At 52.2% G+C, this 18,034-nt stretch overlaps 1 protein-coding gene across 1 annotated transcript; it reads left to right on the forward strand.

The window, feature by feature from the left end:
- The first annotated feature begins 2,203 nt into the window (after positions 1-2,203).
- Positions 2,204-7,499, forward strand: SOX9 (SRY-box transcription factor 9). Its single transcript, XM_071451344.1, has 3 exons — positions 2,204-3,002; positions 3,791-4,044; positions 4,744-7,499. Exons 1-3 carry the CDS (start codon positions 2,572-2,574, stop codon positions 5,502-5,504), a joined length of 1,446 nt encoding a protein of 481 aa, XP_071307445.1. The 5' UTR covers positions 2,204-2,571; the 3' UTR covers positions 5,505-7,499.
- The last annotated feature ends 10,535 nt before the right edge of the window (positions 7,500-18,034 follow it).

Consider the following 18,034-nt stretch of genomic DNA (forward strand, 5'->3'; position numbering starts at 1 on the left):
CTCTCCAGGTGCGTTTTGTTCAGGTTTGGGCCCCAGCAGCTCCAGCTGAGATCAGAACAATCTCCTGCCTGCCTTTGCTTTCATGTTCTGCAATAAATACGTTTATTAAATGAGATTTGGGGAGCTAAACTCCGGCATGCACCGCCCTAGAGCTGGGATTACCCAGGGAAAATAATCCAAATTATCACCTGTAATATTTGCTGAAAGTTTACCTCTATCACCGCAAATAACAACGCAAAATTCAGCGGCCCTCTCCTGGAAAATTGGATATTTAGCAAAGGAAGGAAATACAACTCTGGGAAAAGCTTTCTTGGTGTTTCAGGAATAAAAAAAAAAACCCAAATTCCCCTGGAGAAAAGCAGAAAAGCCCCGCTCTGCTCCTGCAGACAAAGGCTCCGGGACAGCACAGCCACTTACCTTAAACTCACCCAGAGCAAAGCCACTTCCCAAAACAGTTTGCAAACAAAAAAAAAACCCAAAAAAAAATCAAAATCATCACCAGAACCTCAGGGAAAACCAAAAACAACCAAGGAGAGGCTTTCGAGTGCGTTTATTCCCGGCTCCTTCCCTGCTGTCCTTTTATTTTAATTTTATATTATTTTTTTTGAATTTTGGTTTTTTTCCACGTGCCCTTTCCAATACCTTGAAGCCCCCATGGTCAGGACAACGACGACAATCGCGACAGGGCTGCCCCGAGGCTTGTCCGGCCGCACAAAGGCTGCAAATGAGAGCAGCGAAGGAAAGCGGCTGCCAGAAAGCCCCAACTTTAACGCTCGAGTTGCGATGAAAAATTCTGGGCTCGGGCTTTGGGAAAGGAGCAGAACTCGGAGGTTTCTGCCCCAAAAAGGCGGCGGGGAGCGCGGGGAGAAGGAGGGAGGTGGGAAGGGGCGCAGCTTTTCGGGCAGCTCCCACCAAATCCTTCTCCTGGAGCCTGAAAAGCCGGGATGTGTTTTACTGCCCACCTGGACGGGGGCTGCAGGGAGAGCCCCGATCTCATCCGGCTCCTCCTGCAGCCCCGGAATGTTCCTGTACCGGGAAACAGCCGCAGCTCCCGCAGATAACCCCGGGCAGCCCCGGCCTTGCCTTCCCAGACCTGATCCACTCGGCAAAACTTTTATTTCTGTGCAGAGGGGGAGGGAAGAGGCCGCTCCTTCCCTGGGCACGGCTCCAGGGATGCGGGACCGGGATGGGGAACCGGGATCCAGGATCGGGATGGGGAACCGGGATGGGGAACCGGGAGGAGGAACCGGGATCCGGGATTGGGATGGGGAACTGGGATGGGGAACCAGGAGGAGGAACCGGGATCCCGGATTGGGATGCGGGACCGGGATAAGGGACTGGGACGGGGAACCGGGATGGGGAACCGGGATACAGGATCGGGATGCGGGACCGGGATGAGGAACCGGGATACAGGATCGGGATGCGGGACCGGGATGAGGAACCGGGATACAGGATCGGGATGCGGGACCAGGATAAGGGACTAGGACGGGGAACCGGGATGAGGAACCGGGATTAGGAAGCGGAATGGGGAACCGGGATGAGGGTCCCGCAGCCCGGTCCGGCCGCGCAGGGAAAGCCGCGCCGGGGCCACGGGGATGAGGAATAACGATAGAAAGAGGAATAACAGGGGGAACGTGCGGATGTCGCAGCGCGGGGTGGGCGGAGGGACGCGCCGGGCACCCCCTCCAAAAAGAAAAAAAAAAAAAGAAAAAAAGAAAGTTTAAAAAAGGAGAAAAAGCCGAAGCGCAGCTGCGATTTTCGGGGTCCCCGGCCCGGCCCGGCCCCGCCGCCCCCTGCGCGCCGTTCCTGAGCCTCTGGCGCCCCCTCGGGACGGAGCCGCGCAGCGCCCGCGGCCCCCGCTCCGCTCCGCGCGTCCCGCCCGCCGCCAGCGCGGCTGCAGCGGCCCCAGCGGCGGGGCCCGGCGGCGGCGCCTCCAGCAGCCACCCGCGGGGACCGTGGGGCACGGGCGGGGCGCTGTCGCTGTCCCCGCTGTGTCCCCGCTGTGTCCCCGCTCTGTCCCCGCTCTGTCGCCGCTCCGGCCGGGCCGTGCCCCCCGCGCTGCGCCGCGCGGCCCCGCCCCCTCCGCGCGGCTCAGCCAATAGGGGCGGAGCGGCCCCCGCGGGCCGCGCTGTGATTGGCCGGGCCGGGGCGGGCGCGCGGGTATTTGTGCGCGCGGCGCGCAGCGGCCGCAGAGCCGCGCTGGAGACCGGCGGGGCCGCCGCGCCCGACACTGCCCGGGGCTCGCCCTGCTCCTTGTCCTGAGCCCGATCCTGAGCCCGAGCCCGCTCCCGGCCTCGCCAAAGTTTTTCTTTTTCCCTTTCCTCGTTTCGGAGTTTTTTTGGTTTTCTTGCTTTTTGTAATTTTTTTGTTTTTTAGCGTTTTTGCGCTGAGGAGAAGTAATAAAAAGTTTTTTTGCGAGCCTCCTCTCCGCAGCCGGTGGAGACTTTGTTTCTCCGAGGTTTTTTTTGCTTTTTTTAACCCATCCCTGCCCCTTAGCGCCTAACTTTTTAATTTTTTTTTTTATTGTTAATTTTTTTTCGCCCCCTTGTTCCCCCTCGGCCACTTTCTCGCATGAATCTCCTCGACCCTTTCATGAAAATGACAGAAGAACAGGACAAATGTATCTCCGACGCCCCCAGCCCCACCATGTCGGATGACTCCGCCGGCTCCCCCTGCCCCTCTGGATCCGGCTCGGACACGGAGAACACCAGACCCCAAGAGAACACCTTCCCCAAGGGCGACCCGGACCTGAAGAAGGAGAACGACGAGGACAAGTTCCCGGTGTGCATCCGGGAGGCGGTGAGCCAGGTGCTCAAGGGCTACGACTGGACCCTGGTGCCGATGCCGGTGCGGGTGAACGGCTCCAGCAAGAACAAACCGCACGTCAAGAGACCCATGAACGCCTTCATGGTGTGGGCGCAGGCGGCCCGCAGGAAGCTGGCGGATCAATACCCGCATCTGCACAACGCCGAGCTCAGCAAGACCCTGGGCAAGCTCTGGAGGTGAGTGCGGGGCCGGGGATGCCCGCGGGGAGCGGGGGATGCGGGGTTGAAAAGGCGCTGGAAAACTTGTGCGGAGCGCAAAGCTTGTTAGGTCGGGGAGAAACCAGGATAGGAGGGGGAGAGCAGGGAAAGCAGGGAAAGTTGTTCGTTCGTGGTGTTGGGAGTGGTTTCTGTTTCCGGAGCGGGGGTACCGTGCGGAGCCCCCCCGGCCGTGGTTTGTTTGCGCCGCGGGTGCGGAGGAAACGATGGATTTTGGATTTTGGGGATTATTGCATCAGCTCGGGCCGGGCCGGAGGGAGCGCGGGGCGATGCGGGGAGGGAGGGAGGGAGGGGAGGGTGGGTGGCGCAGGGCCGGGTGGCCTCCGAGTGCCAGAATAAGGCGGGGAGGGGAGGAAAACACGAGGCGAGTGAGTCACCTGGGCCACCGCGTCCTCGGGGAGGGGGGACCCCGCGGCGGTGACACGGGGCAGCAAAGCTGGCCCTGGCAGGCGGGGGTGTCCCCAAACGCCCGGGGACAGCGGCGAGATGTGCCCGCAGGGTGGGGAGGAGGGAGGGGGCTGGAGCCCTCCTGCGGCTCTGGTCTGGCCACCGAAGGGACCTGGGGGACAAGGGGGTGACAACCGGAGAGCGCCGGGGACAAGGGGGTGACAACCAGCGAGTGTCCCGGACAGGGGGATCAGCTTGTGGGGGGCTTGGCATCGCTCTTTGCGGGGATCCCAAGGAGGGATCGGTCCCGGTGTCGCTGCTCGGCCACCACGAGTGACCCCGCGCCCCCCGTGTCCCCCCAGGCTGCTGAACGAGAGCGAGAAGCGCCCGTTCGTGGAGGAGGCCGAGCGGCTGCGGGTGCAGCACAAGAAGGACCACCCCGACTACAAGTACCAGCCCCGGCGGAGGAAATCGGTGAAGAACGGGCAGGCGGAGCAGGAGGAGGGCGCGGAGCAGACCCACATCTCCCCGAACGCCATCTTCAAGGCGCTGCAGGCGGACTCGCCCCAATCCTCCTCCAGCATCAGCGAGGTGCACTCGCCCGGGGAGCACTCGGGTAGGTGCCCAGGGAGCCTGCGGGGGACACGGCGCGGCTGCCCAGGCAGGGCTGAGCGTGGGGTTGGGTGTGGGGAGGGGAAGATCCAGGAATGGAAAGATCCAGGAGAGATCCAGGAATGGAAAGATCCAGGAATGCCTGCGGGGGGCACGGCACAGCTGCCCAGGCAGGGCTGAAGCTGCAGAGGACACGGCACAGCTGCCCAGGCAGGGCTGAGGTTGGGGGGACACGGCACAGCTGCCCAGGCAGGGCTGAGGTTGGGGGGACACGGCACGGCTGCCCAGACAGGGCTGAGGTTGTGGGGACACGGCACGGCTGCCCAGACAGGGCTGAGGTTGGGGGACACGGCACGGCTGCCCAGACAGGGCTGAGGTTGGGGGACACGGCACGGCTGCCCAGACAGGGCTGAGGTCGGGGTTGGCTGAGGGGAGGGGAAGGAAAGAGGCAGGAGTGGAGGAGAACAGGGAGAACTGCCCACGAGCTGTGCCCAGAGGCCGGGCACACAAATTGTCACCCCGCTGCAGCCATTTGCCTGTGAGAAACACAAACTCGTGCTTTTTAAAGGCCCAAAGTAATCTCTTGTGTGTGAGGGCACAGCGGGCTGCTGGGCTCCACGTCCCTCGCACCAGACACGTGTCTGTCACCGCTCAGGGCGCTGCCACCCCCGTCCCACCCTCACCCCTGTCCTTGCTCCCCCAGGCCAGTCCCAGGGGCCCCCCACGCCCCCCACCACCCCCAAGACGGACGCCCAGCCGGGCAAGCAGGACCTGAAGCGCGAGGGCCGCGCGCTGGGCGAGGGCGGCCGGCAGCCGCCGCACATCGACTTCCGCGACGTGGACATCGGCGAGCTCAGCAGCGACGTCATCTCCAACATCGAGACCTTCGACGTCAACGAGTTCGACCAGTACCTGCCCCCCAACGGGCACCCCGGCCAGGTCACCTACACGGGCACCTACGGCATCAGCGGCGCTGCCGGGGTCTGGATGTCCAAGCAGCAGCAGCAGCAGCAGCCGCCAGCGGCGCAGCTGCCGGCGCTGAGCGCCGAGCAGGGCCCCCAACAGCAGCAGCAGCAACAACAGCAGCAGCAGCAAAGGACCCACATCAAGACAGAGCAGCTGAGCCCCAGCCACTACAGCGAGCAGCAGCAGCACTCCCCGCAGCAGCAGCAGCAGCAGCAGCTGAGCTACAGCTCCTTCAACCTGCAGCACTACAGCTCGTCCTACCCCAGCATCAGCCGCGCGCAGTACGAGTACGGCGAGCACCAGGGCTCCTCCTCGGGCTCCTACTACAGCCACGCCGGGCAGGGAGGGGGCATCTACTCCACCTTCAGCTACATGAGCCCCACGCAGCGCCCCATGTACACCCCGATCGCCGACAGCGCGGGGGTGCCCTCCATCCCGCAGACGCACAGCCCGCAGCACTGGGAGCAGCCCGTGTACACGCAGCTCACCCGGCCCTGAGCCACGGGGAGACGGCGCCGGAAAAGGCGAAAAAAAAAGAAAAAAAAGCGAGAGGAAAAATAAAAATTAAAAAAAAAAAAAAAGATCAGAACGAGCGAAAGCACCGAGGAGTTGCCTCAGAGTGCGTGAGATTGAAATGATGATTAAAAAGACGCTCGCGTGGAAGCTGGCGCCTCGAGCCTTCTGCACTACAGCATCCTCCAGGACCCGCTCCCAAGGCCTGAAATTTGGGACAGACTTGCCAAGGACTGGACTTGAACTCTGCTTCTTCCAGCGTGGAGAGGAGATTTCCATCCAACACGCCCAGCTGGCTCCTTCTCTGGACTTTTGTAATGATTTTTTGTTTTTGGTTTTTTTTTTTAGCAGTAATTAAAAGCGAGATAAAAAAATAAAAATTAAAAAAAAAAAAGGGGGGTAAAAGAGAAAGCTCAGAGTCCTCTGTGAGGAATATTCTCTATTTTAAATATTTTTAGTATGTACTGTGTATGATTCGTTACCAATTGTGAGGGGATTTATACCTATTTTTTAGAGATTTTTTGGAAATGCTCTTATTTTTCCAACAGCTAAAAAAAAAAAAAAAAATGACACTTAGTGGAGCAGCCCTAGGGTTTCTTGCAGAGGTATTTTTGTATAGAGAAGTGTCTTTTTTTTGCTCTAAAAATGAAACTAAACCAGCGTGCTCTGCCCTGGGAACCCAGCACTGGGGCAGGGACCAGCATGGGAGAGGCTTTATTTTTCTAACTCGTAGCAAAACCAGCCAGGAGGAGAACTTCACTTTATTTTTTAATAACCTTGAGCCTTAAAAGAAAAACAAAAAGAGGAAAAAAAAAAAAAAAAAAGACAAAAAAAAAAGAAATAAATCCACGGAGCAGCCCCAAAGTGCTGCTGGAAGCCTTAAAGCAGCCCCTGATAATCACAGGCCCCAGGCTGGGGCTGAGCCCGACCCCTCCGGGCACCCCCTGCCCACCCCAGGGTGCCAAACCCAGCCGGGGGCTCCTCTCTGCCTGGGGGCCCTCACAGATCCTTTAAATTATTTATTTGGGGAGAAGAGCAGCTTTCAATCGCCGTTTTCCTTGGGTTTTGTTGTTTTCAAGTCCTTTCAGAAGCGTCGCATTAGGTTGGGAGCATTATTTGGAAGGTGACCGTGCCTGTTAAATTATGGTCTGAAACTGTAACCAGTCCTTTATTTATCTCTTTAATTCCTTTTTGGTCGTTGTTATTATTATTATTATTATTCTTTTTTTTTTTTTTTTGGAATCTGTGTCCTGGGTTTGTACAAACTTTGTGCTCTTCCTTTTTTTTTTTTTTTGTTTTGTTTTTATTTTTTTTTTTTTTGCCTTCGAGGAGAAACTGGAAGAAAGAAAAAAAAAAAAAGAAAAAATGAGATTTGTACAAACTAAAGATTGCAAATGTAGCGGATCACTGAATCATTTGCCTTGTTTCCTGCCTCAGCTCTCTGGGACACACGAGCTCGTGCGAGGACGAGCCCTCACCCCAGCCCTGCTGCAGGGGTGGCACCGTTTTAGCCTTCAACCCCCCCAAAAACTGCCTGGGAGAGCTGGGGGGGACACTGATTTTGGTGAAGCTGTGGCTGAACAGTTAAGGATTGCTTTTTAAAAAAGACAGCAGACTTTTTTTATTTAAAAAAAAATAATGATATATTTGTTAACTTTTTTTTTTTTTTTTTTGGTAGGGATTCAGTAGGAGAATAAAAAAAAATCTTAAAGCACTCTTATAATATGGCATCTTTCTATTTCTGTATAAAAGCAGATCTTTTTAAAGTATTTCTGTAACTTAAAAGACCTGTCCTTTATAAATCATATTTTGTCTTTAGGGTAAGTTTGGTTTGGTTTTGGTTACAAGATCCTTCTCTTTGTGAAACTTACCTTATTTTTTTTTTGTTGTTCGTTTTGGTTTGGATTTTTTTGGTTTTTTTTGTTTGGTTTTTTTTTGTATATTATTGTTTGCAATAAATATACATTGTATCAAAAGTTGCACCTGCCCGGGGTGTGGGGTTTGTTATCGGGGTTTGTTATCGGGGTTTGTTATCAGGGTTTGTTATCAGGGTTTGTTATCGGGGTTTGTTATCAGGGGTTTTATCAGGGTTTGTTCTCAGCCCCCAGGGCAATGCTGGATGGGTTTGGGTTCATGGCTCAGGGCTGGGATGTCCCCCCCTCCTTTATCCCAAGCAGAGCCATCCCAGACAAAGCAGAGCCAGGGAATAAATGGGATGGAATGGAGAAACCCAGGCTGGCCAGGTCAGGGTGTGACCCCAAAGAGGACACCTGAGCTCCCCAAACACCTGGGCTGTCCCCAAATCCTGCTGGCTCTGGGGTGTCTGCTCCATTCTGGGCATGCTGAGCATGAGGGGAAGAGAAAGGAGCAACCCCAAGGGTTTGGGCTTAAAAATCTGCTGAAATCCTCCCCAAATCTGCTGCAATCCTCCCCAAAAACCCCAAATCTGCTGCAATCCCCCCAAAAAACCCCAAATCTGCTGCAATCCTCCCCAAATCTGCTGCAATCCTCCCCAAAACCCCAAATCTGCCGCCAGCCAAGCAGGGCCCGTGTCCCCCTCAGGGATCCGTGTCCCCTGTCCCTCCCTGGGAAGGAAGGACCCCCCTGGCTCGGCCCAGCTTGGATTTTCCAACCCAACCCATCCCAACTCTGTCCCTGCCCTGCTCTGGAGCAGCTCAGGCCAGGCTTTGTCACCTCAGGGCTCGCTGGGGACACAAATCCCTGCAGGTCCCTGCAAGGCCTCAGCTTCCAGCTGGGAAAACTCGTGTCCAATGTCCCAGCTTGTCCCAAATTCCCCCAGAGCTGCAGCTGGCACGGGACTGCTGGAGAAGCTGAGCCAGGCACCAAACGGGATCAGGGATGGGCAAACCCCCTCTTTATCCCAAGCACAGCCATGCCAGACAAAGCAGAGCCAGGGAATAAATGGGATTGAATGGGCAAACCCAGGCTGGCCTGGTCAGGGTGTGACCCCAAAGGGGACACCTGAGCTCTGTCTGTCCCCAAATCCTGCTGGCCCTGCTGGCCCTGCCCCGCTCTGGGCCCAGCTCCAGCGCTCAGGTGGGGATTTGATCCCCCTGGAATCTTTTCCTGGCTGGAAAAGCCCCTCTGATCCCATCCTGCAGCCCCAGAGCTGCCTCTGCCGAGCCTTTCCCCCCTCAGCCCAGCACCCCCAGGGATTCATTAACTCTGAGCGTTAATTGGGGTCAGCGCTGCTCTGCTGTGCCGTGTGGGAGCTCTTTGATCCCAGGCATTTCTCCTCCCCAGCTTTTCCCCTGCTCCTCCCAGACTTTGCCCTGGCTGCTTTTTGGGACAGCAAACGCAGCTCTGGGGTTTAGGGTGAGCAAGGAGCTCCAGGGGGAGCTCAGCGGGGCCACGAACAATTCCACAAAACACAAAACGCTCCTGGGGCTGGGAAAGGGCCTGGAACTGGGACAGGCAGCGCCTGGAACAGGAGGGACCTTTCTCATCCCACCCCAACGGGATTCCTGGGACATTTCCTGGGGCATTTCCTGGGACATTTCCTGGGGCATTTCCTGGGGCATTTCCTGGGGCATTTCCTGGGACATTTCCTGGGACATTTCTGTCCCCACCCCGCCGTGCTCAGCTCCCCTCTGCCCCCTTTGCCAGCAGAAGCATCCCTGGGATTTCCTCCTCACAAAAACCCCAAAAAAAGCAAAACTTTTGCTCTTTTGCTCCAGCCTGGCAAATGGGATTCCTGGGACGTTTCCTGGGACATTTCCTGGGACATTTCCTGGGACATTTCTGTCCCCACCCTTCTTTGCTCAGCTCCCCCTGCCCCCTTTGCCAGCAGAAGCATCCCTGGGATTTCCTCTTCACAAAAACCCCCAAAAAAGCAAAAGTTTTTCTTCTTTTTCTTCTTTTGCTCCAGCCTGGCAAATGGGATTCCTGGGACATTTCCTGGGGCATTTCCTGGGACATTTCTGTCCCCACCCTGCTTTGCTCAGCTCCCCTCTGCCCCCTTTTCCAGCAGAAGCATCCATGGGATTTCCTCCCTCACAAAAACCCCAAAACCAGCAAATCTTTTGCTTCTTTTGCTTCTTTAGCCCCAGCCTGGCCCTGCCATTCCTGCTCTGCTCTTGGGGAGGGCTCAGAAATATGATGATGATGACGATGATGATGATGATGATGATAATAATAATAATAATAATAATAATAATAATAGTTTGTTAATAATGATTATTAACAAACCCGGGGTTTGTTTCCCTCAGGATCACAGCAGGGAATTGCAGCCAGCAGCCTGGAGAGGGTGGGAATAAACCCAAATCCCATTTGTCCTCCAAATCTGGTTCAAATGTTTGGGTTCCATGCTGAAAAGCGAGGAGAGAGGAGAGCTCAGGGACACAGGGCACAAACGGCTCCAAGGAATGAGAAATGTGGATTTTGAAGCCCCAAATTATACAAAAAATAAGTTGTACCTGCCCTGGGTGTGGGGTTTGTTATCAGGGTTTGTTATCAGGGTTTGTATCAGGGTTTGTTATCAGGGTTTTTATCAGGGTTTTTTCTCAGCCCCCAGGGCAATGCTGGATGGGTTTGGGTTCGTGGCTCAGGGCTGGGGTGTCCCCCCCTCTTTATCCCAAGCACAGCCATGCCAGACAAAGCAGAGCCAGGGAATAAATGGGATTGAATGGAGAAACCCAGGCTGGCCAGGTCAGGGTGTGACCCCAAAGGGGACACCTGAGCTCCGGCTGTCCCCAAATCCACCCCCCAAAACTCCCAATTTCAGGGAAAAACCCTGTGGGGATCTGCACCCCACAGACTCCACATCCATCACCCAAAATCCCAATTTCAGAGGAAAATCCCATGAGGATTTGCACCCTACAAGGCCCAGACCCACACCCAAAATCCCAATTTTAGGGGAAAAACCCCTTGGGGGATCTGCACCCCAGAGACTCCACATCCACCACCCAAAATCCCAATTTCAGAGGAAAATCCCATGAGGGTTTGAACCCTGCATTTTCCAGATCCAACCCCCCCAAAATCCCGAATTCAGGGACTGATGATCCCCGCACTGGGGTTTCTCCCATCTTGGAAGGGTTTAACCCCTCAGTCCCCGGGCTGACAGCTCTGAGTGCTCCCTCAGGCGGGACAGAGCTCCTGTCCCCTCCCAGATGTGTCAGAAATCAATTTTAAAAAGCAGTTTCCCATCTGATTTTCCTGCTGCCAGCGTGGGGATTAATTCCACACCTATCACCACGCCGAGTCTCGCTCCATAAATCCCCAGCTGCTGATAATAAGGCTGGACAGGAGTTTTAAAGCTTCAGTAGACAGTCTGCAATTAACCTACTCCTGTCAGCTGGAAAATCACCTTAAAATGGGATTCCAGCTCTCCTCTGACCGGCTTGGAGTGGGAGTTTCACTTTTGGAGAGTGAGAAACTGCCCTGGAAACCAGAGGAGGCCCCGGGGGCGCTTTCAGCTCAAGGCTGAGCCGAATTTGTCCCAAAATCAGAGCAGATTTCGCCAGGTGTCCCTCGGCACTGCCAGCCCAGCCCTGGGGAGCTGCAAATCACCTCCATGAGCTTGGGGACCTCTCCAGGCTCATCCCTTCATCAAGCAGACCAAGCACGACTCGGATTTAGCAGCTGGGGGGCAGGAAAATGTGGATTCTGAAGGCCCAAATTGTCAGAGACGCCCCAGGAATGACAAACACGGAGCACGGGGTGCACCCACCCCAGCGGCCCCGGGCGTTCCTGATTCCCCCTGGGTTTTCCCCAGGCCGGGAGGTGAATTCCAGGAGCTGGAGTCACCAGCCCAGGGTGACCAGGGCGTCCCTGGAGCTCTGAACCCTCTGTTCCCTCTTTCAGCAGCTCACGCGCAACTTTCAAAGGTAAAAATCATCCTAAACATGAAATTATGGACTTTTCATCCTAAACATGAAAATATGGACTTTCATCCTAAACATGAAATTATGGACTTTCATCCTAAACATGAAATTATGGACTTTCAGGTGGGGAGGCTCTGGAATAGAATTCCCAGAGAAGCTGGAGCTGAAATTGTCCCAGGAACAGCATGGGATAAGGAAGGTGGGAATGGATGGGATTTAAGGTCCCTTCCCATCCTGAAAATCCCATTATTCCATTCAGGGAAGCTTTGGGATGCAAACCAGCCCTGGTGGAGGTTTCTCCCTCATCTTGGCCGCGGCTCCAAGGTGAATATTCCCAAAGCTCCCCTCGAAACACCTTTGAAAAGCCCCAGGAATGAATTCTTTCAGCAGCTCACTCACAACTTTCAAAGATAAAAATCATCCTAAAAATGAAATTATGGACTTTCAGGTGGGGAGGCTCTGGAATAGAATTCCCACAGAAGCTGGAGCTGGAATTGTCCCAGGAGCAACCTGGGATGGGGAAGGTGGGAATGGATGGGATTTAAGGTCCCTTCCAACCAAAACAATCCCATTATTCCATCCAGGGAAGCTTTGGGATACAAACCAGCCCTGGTGGAGGTTTCTCCCTCATCTTGGCCGCGGCTCCAAGGTGAATATTCCCAAAGCTCCCCTCGAAACACCTTTGAAAAGCCCCGGGAATGAATTCCTTTTAGCAGCTCACTCACAACTTTTAAAGAAAAAAATAATCTCAAAAAAGAAAATATGGACTTTTACCATAGGATGGGGAAGCTCTGGAATAGAATTCCCAGAGAAGCTGGGGCTGCCCCATCCCTGGAATTGTCCCAGGAGCAACCTGGGATGGGGAAGGTGGGAATGGATGGGATTTAAGGTCCCTTCCCATCTTGAAAATCCCATTATTCCATTCAGGGAAGCTTTGGGATGCAAACCAGCCCTGGTGGAGGTTTCTCCCTCATCTTGGCTGCGGCTCCAAGGTGAATATTCCCAAAACTCCCCCTTGAAACACCTTTGAAAAGCCCCAGGAATTAATTCCTTTTAGCAGCTCACTCACAACTTTTAAAGAAAAAAATAATCTCAAAAAAGAAAATATGGACTTTTACCATAGGGTGGGGAGGCTCTGGAATAGAATTCCCAGATAATCTGGGGCTGCCCCATCCCTGGAATTGTCCCAGAAACAGCATGGGATGAGGAAGGTGGGAATGGATGGGATTTAAAGTCCCTTCCAACCAAAACAATCCCATTATTCCGTTCAGGGAAGCTTTGGGATGCAAACCAGCCCTGGTGGAGGTTTCTCCCTCATCTTGGCCGCGGCTCCAAGGTGAATATTCCCAAAGCTCCCCTCGAAACACCTTTGAAAAGCCTCGGGAATGAATTCCATCAGCCCGGAGCAGCCCGGGCCGGGGGGGCAGCGCGGAGCCGCCCAGTCATTTTCTGTGATTAAAAGGCAAATTTTATTCCTGGAGGAACTTGGACGCAAATGTGGCGTTGCCATGGTTTCACACCCACTGGCTGGAAATGACAATATTAGCAGGGTGACCTGGTAATTAGAAACCGTGCCCCCAGGTCAGGCTGCGGAGAAAATAAAGAGAGATTAGGGCGTGCTAAAGACACCGCACAATGCTGCGGGCTCCTGCGCTCCCCACCTTTTATAAGCGGCCCATTGAAATGCAGATTCTGACTTTCCACCTGGGGCTGCTAATCTGTCTCACAGCCGGATCGAACAATGGGGCAGCGCTCCGCGCTGTGGGGCTGGGGCTGGCCCCGCTCCCCCTTTTCTCAGGGGAAAAAAAATCGACCCGAGGGGTTCCTGAGCCCCCGGGATTGATTGGGATGGGTGCGTGCTCCTCTCCGAGCTTGAATTCCGTGAGGGTTGCAGGAAAATGGGTTCGGATTGTCCTCCTCTACTCCCATCTCAAATTCCAATCGTTTGGAGCAAAACAGGTTCAGATTTTCATCCTCATCTTCCCCAAAACTCCAATAATTAGGAGCAAACCAGGCCCAGATTTTCATCCTCCTCTCCCATCCTCAAATTCCAATCGTTTGGAGTAAAACAGGTTCAGATTTTCATTCTCATCTTCCCCAAAACTCCAATAATTTGGAGCAAATCAGGCCCAGATTTTCATCCTCTTCTCCCACCTCAAATTCCAATAATTTGGAGTAAAACAGGTTCAGATTTTCGTCCTCCTCTCCCACCCCAAACTCCAATAATTTGGAGCAAACCAGGCTCAAATTTTAATCCTCATCTTCCTCCAAACTCCTTTTGAGCCCCTTCTACTCCAAATTATTGGCGTTTGAGATGCAAGAGGAGGATGAAAATCTGAGCCAGTTTTGCTCCAAATTATTGGGGTTTTGGAGAAGATGAAAATGAAAATCCTGTTTTGCTCCAAATAATGAAACTTCGGGACAGAGAAGAGGATGAAAATCTGAGCCTGGTTTACTCCAAATTATTGGAATTTGAGATGGGAGAGGAGGATGAAGATCTGGGCCTGGTTTGCTCCAAATTATTGGAGTTTGAGATGGGAGAGGAGGATGAAAATCCGAGCCAGTTTTACTCCAAATTATTGGAATTTGAGATGGGAGAGGAGGATGAAAATCCGAGCCAGTTTTACTCCAAATTATTGGAATTTGAGATGGGAGAGGAGGATGAAGATCTGAGCCTGGTTTGCTCCAAATTATTGGAGTTTTGGAGAAGATGAAAATGAAAATCCTGTTTTGCTCCAAATAATGAAACTTGGGGACGGAGAAGAGGATGAAAATCTGAGCCCATTTTACTCCAAATTATTGGAATTTGAGGATGGGAGAGGAGGATGAAGATCCGGGCCTGGTTTGCTCCAAATTATTGGAATTTGGGAATTTTGCTGTTTCCAGCTGTTTTTTCCCTGCTGGCAGCTGCTGCTGCTGCTGGTGGGAACCGTCCTGCCCCGGGGATGGCAGGGAGGAGCAATCCCCAATTAATGACAATTAGCAGGGTGTTCAAACCCGTGTTTAACGGGCAATTCCAGTGTCACCAAAGGCAGGTGACATCGGCACCGCCACCAGGAGGGAAAGGTTGGGGCTCCTCACCGTTGAGCGCTCCTCACTTTCACTGAGAGCCTTTCAGGGAGCGCTGATCCCACCCTGGCGGCTCCAGGTGCATCAGGCACCGGCCCCAGCTCCTTCTGGAACTTTCTCTGCTTCCCTGGAGGTGCCAGAGCCGAGGGCTCGGGGCCCAGAGCCCGGGACAATGCGGGGTTCAGGTCCCAGTCCCCTCCCCAGGATGGATTTTGGCATTCCCAGTCCCAGAGCCACCCCAGCCTTCCAGAATAGGAGAGGAAGAGGGAAAATAATCCCCAGGAGTGTTGGGAGGGCACAGTGGAGGATGCTGCCCTCCCCGCCTTTATCCCAAAATTTGTAAAATGGGAAATACAGGAAGGGAAACCAATCCTGGAAAAATAAAATCCAGAAATCCTTGGGAAGAGCAGTGAGCAAAAAACTTTATTCTGGAAAATCCAGAAAAGAATCCTGGAAAGGAATCTGGAAATCCTTTGGAAGAGCAGTGGGCAAAACCCTTCATTCTCAAAGAATCCAGAAAATAATCCTGGAAAAGAATCCAGAAACCCTTGGGAGGAGAAGTGGGCAAAACCCTTCATTTAAAAAAAAAAAAATCCAGAAAATAATCTGGAAGCCCTTGGGAAGAGCAGTGGGCAAAACCCTTCAGTGTGGAAAATACAGGAAAAAAAATCCTGGAAAAGAATCTGGAAGCCCTTGGGAAGAGCAATGAACAAAACCCTTCATCCTGGAAAATCCAGGGGGAAAAAAATCCAGAAACCCTTGGGAAGGGCAGTGGGCAAAACCCAAATACAGGGAAAAAATCCTGGAAAAGAATCCGGAATTCCTTGGGAAGAGCAGCGGGCAAAACCCTTTATTTTGGAAAGTCCAGAAAAGAAACCTGGGAAAGAATCTGGAAACCCTTGGGAAGAGCAGTGGGCAAAACCCTTCATTCTCAAAAAATCCAGAAAATAATCCTGGAAAAGAATCCAGAAACCCTTGGGAGGAGCAGTGGGCAAAACCCTTCAGTGTGGAAAATACAGGAAAAAAATCCTGGAAAAGAATCTGGAAGCCCTTGGGAAGAGCAATGAACAAAACCCTTCATCCTGGAAAATCCAGGGGGAAAAAAATCCAGAAACCCTTGGGAAGGGCAGCGGGCAAAACCCTTCCTTCTGAAAATCCCGAAAATAATCCTGGAAGAGAATCTGGAAACCCTTGGGAAGGGCAGTGGGCAAAACCCTTCCTTCTGAAAATCCTGAAAATAATCCTGGAAAAGAATCTGGAAACCCTTGGGAAGGGCAGTGGGCGCCGCTTTTCTTGCAGATATCGGCCTCGAAAAGCTGATTTTGATCACCTCATCCCTACAGGCAGCACCAACGCTGAAAAACCACCCCAAAAACCACCCAAAGCTGAGCCCCCTCATCTCCATCCTCCCTCTCCCTGGGTGAGAAAAGAGTTTGGGCTGAGAAAAGATTCTGGAGCTGAGAAAAGATTTTGGTGCTAATTAAAGGTTTTAGGGGCTGATAAAATATTTTGGAAATGATAGAAGTCTTTGGTGCTGATTAAATATTCTGGAGCTGATAAAAGGTTTTGAGACTGAGGAAAGATTTTGAGACTGATAAAATATTTTGGGCTGATAAAAGATTCTGGAGCTGAGAAAAGATTTTGAGGCTGATAAAAGATTTTGGAACTGATAAAGATTTTGGGGCCAATAAAAGATTTTGGGGCTGATAAAGATTCTGGAGCTGATACAACATTTTGGGGCCGATTAAATATTCTGGAGCTGATAGAAGATTTTGAGACTGAGGAAAGATTTTGGGGCTGATAAAAGATTCTGGAGCTGAGAAAATATTTTGGGGGTGATAAAAGACTTTGGGGTTGATAGTGGATTTTGGGGCTGATAGAGGATTTTGGTGCTGATAAAGATTCTGGAGCTGATAAAATATTTTGGAGCTGAGAAAAGGTTTTGAGACTGAGGAAAGATTTGGGGACTGATAAAATATTTTGGGCTGATAAAAGGTTTTGGGGCTGACAAAGATTTTGGTGCTGATTAAAGATTCTGGAGCTGATAAAAGGTTTTGGGGCTGATTAAATACTCTGGAGCTGATAAAAGGTTTTGAGACTGAGGAAAGATTTTGGCACTGATAAAATATTTTGGGCTGATAAAAGATTCTGGAGCTGAGAGAAGATTTTGGGGGTGATAAAAGATTCTGGAGCTGATAAAAGGTTTTAGGGGCTGATAAAATATTTCGGAAATGATAAAAGTCTTTGGTGCTGATTAAATATTCTGGACCTGATAAAAGGTTTTGAGACTGAGGAAAGATTTGGGGACTGATAAAATATTTTGGGCTGATAGAAGATTCTGGAGCTGAGAGAAGATTTTGGGGGTGATAAAAGACTCTGGAGCTGATAAAAGATTTTGGGGCTGATAAAAGATTTTGGGACTGATAAAAGATTTCGGTGCTGATTAAAGATTCTGGAGCTGATAAAAGATTTTGGGGCTGATAAAATATTCTGGGGCTGATAAAAGGTTTTGGGGGTGATAAAAGATTTTAGGGCTAATAGTGGATTTTGGGGCTAAAGGTTCTGGAGCTGATAAAAGATTTTGGGGCAGATAAAATATTTTGGAGCTGATAAAAGATTTCGGTGCTGATTAACGATTCTGGAGCTGATAAAAGATTTTGGGGCTGATAAAAGATTTTGGTGCTGATTAACGATTCTGGAGCTGATAAAAGATTTTGGGGCTGATAGTGGATTTTGGTGCTGATAAAAGGTTTTGGTGCTGATTAACGATTCTCGAGCTGATAAAAGATTTTGGGGCCGATAAAAGATTCTGGAGCTGATAAAAGATTTTGGGGCAGATAAAATATTTTGGAGCTGATAAAAGATTTTGGTGCTGATTAACGATTCTGGAGCTGATAAAAGATTTTGGGGCCGATAAAAGATTCTGGAGCTGATAAAAGATTTTGGTGCTGATTAACGATTCTCGAGCTGATAAAAGATTTTGATGCCGATTAAAGATTCTGGAGCTGATCAAAGATTTTGGGGCCAATTAAATATTCTGGAGCCGATCAAAGGTTTCGGGGCGGGCTCCCAAGGTTTGCTCGCTCCCATTCCTCCTCCCTGCCCGAGCTGTCATGCTTTATTTTGTTTGGGTGGATTTTCTTTCTGGCTGTGCCCCCTCCCCGGCCGGGCTGAGCCTTTTCCCAGGGAGCGGCGGCTCTGCCCGGCCTCATTAGCATCCTGCTGCATAATTAGAGGCGCGGGCATTGTTATGCAAAGCAGCCTCGGATGACAACACTTCAGCCCCGACGACGCAGGAACGCCGCCAGCAAGTTTCTCACAGTGGTTTTAGCCAAGGCAAACCCGGCTCCGAGGTTTTAATTAATTAATTAATCGATTAATTAATGGGGGCTGAGCTCCGCTGAGAGCCCTGCAGCCCCCCTGGCCGTGCTCCGTCTCTTTGTGGGGTGGAATTTTGGGGTGGTTCGGGTTGGAAGGGATCTGGAAGGTCCCACCCCGCAGATCAGGGGTGATCCCAGCCGGCCTTGGGCACTTCCAGGGATGGGGCAGCCATGGGATGACCTGGAAATCGAGCTCAGATTTTCATCCTCATCTACCCCAAAA

The sequence above is a fragment of the Agelaius tricolor genome, unplaced genomic scaffold, assembly GCF_023055355.1.
Source record: "Agelaius tricolor isolate 1412-34295 unplaced genomic scaffold, bAgeTri1.0.p SCAF_32, whole genome shotgun sequence".
Taxonomy (NCBI): Eukaryota; Metazoa; Chordata; class Aves; order Passeriformes; family Icteridae; genus Agelaius; species Agelaius tricolor.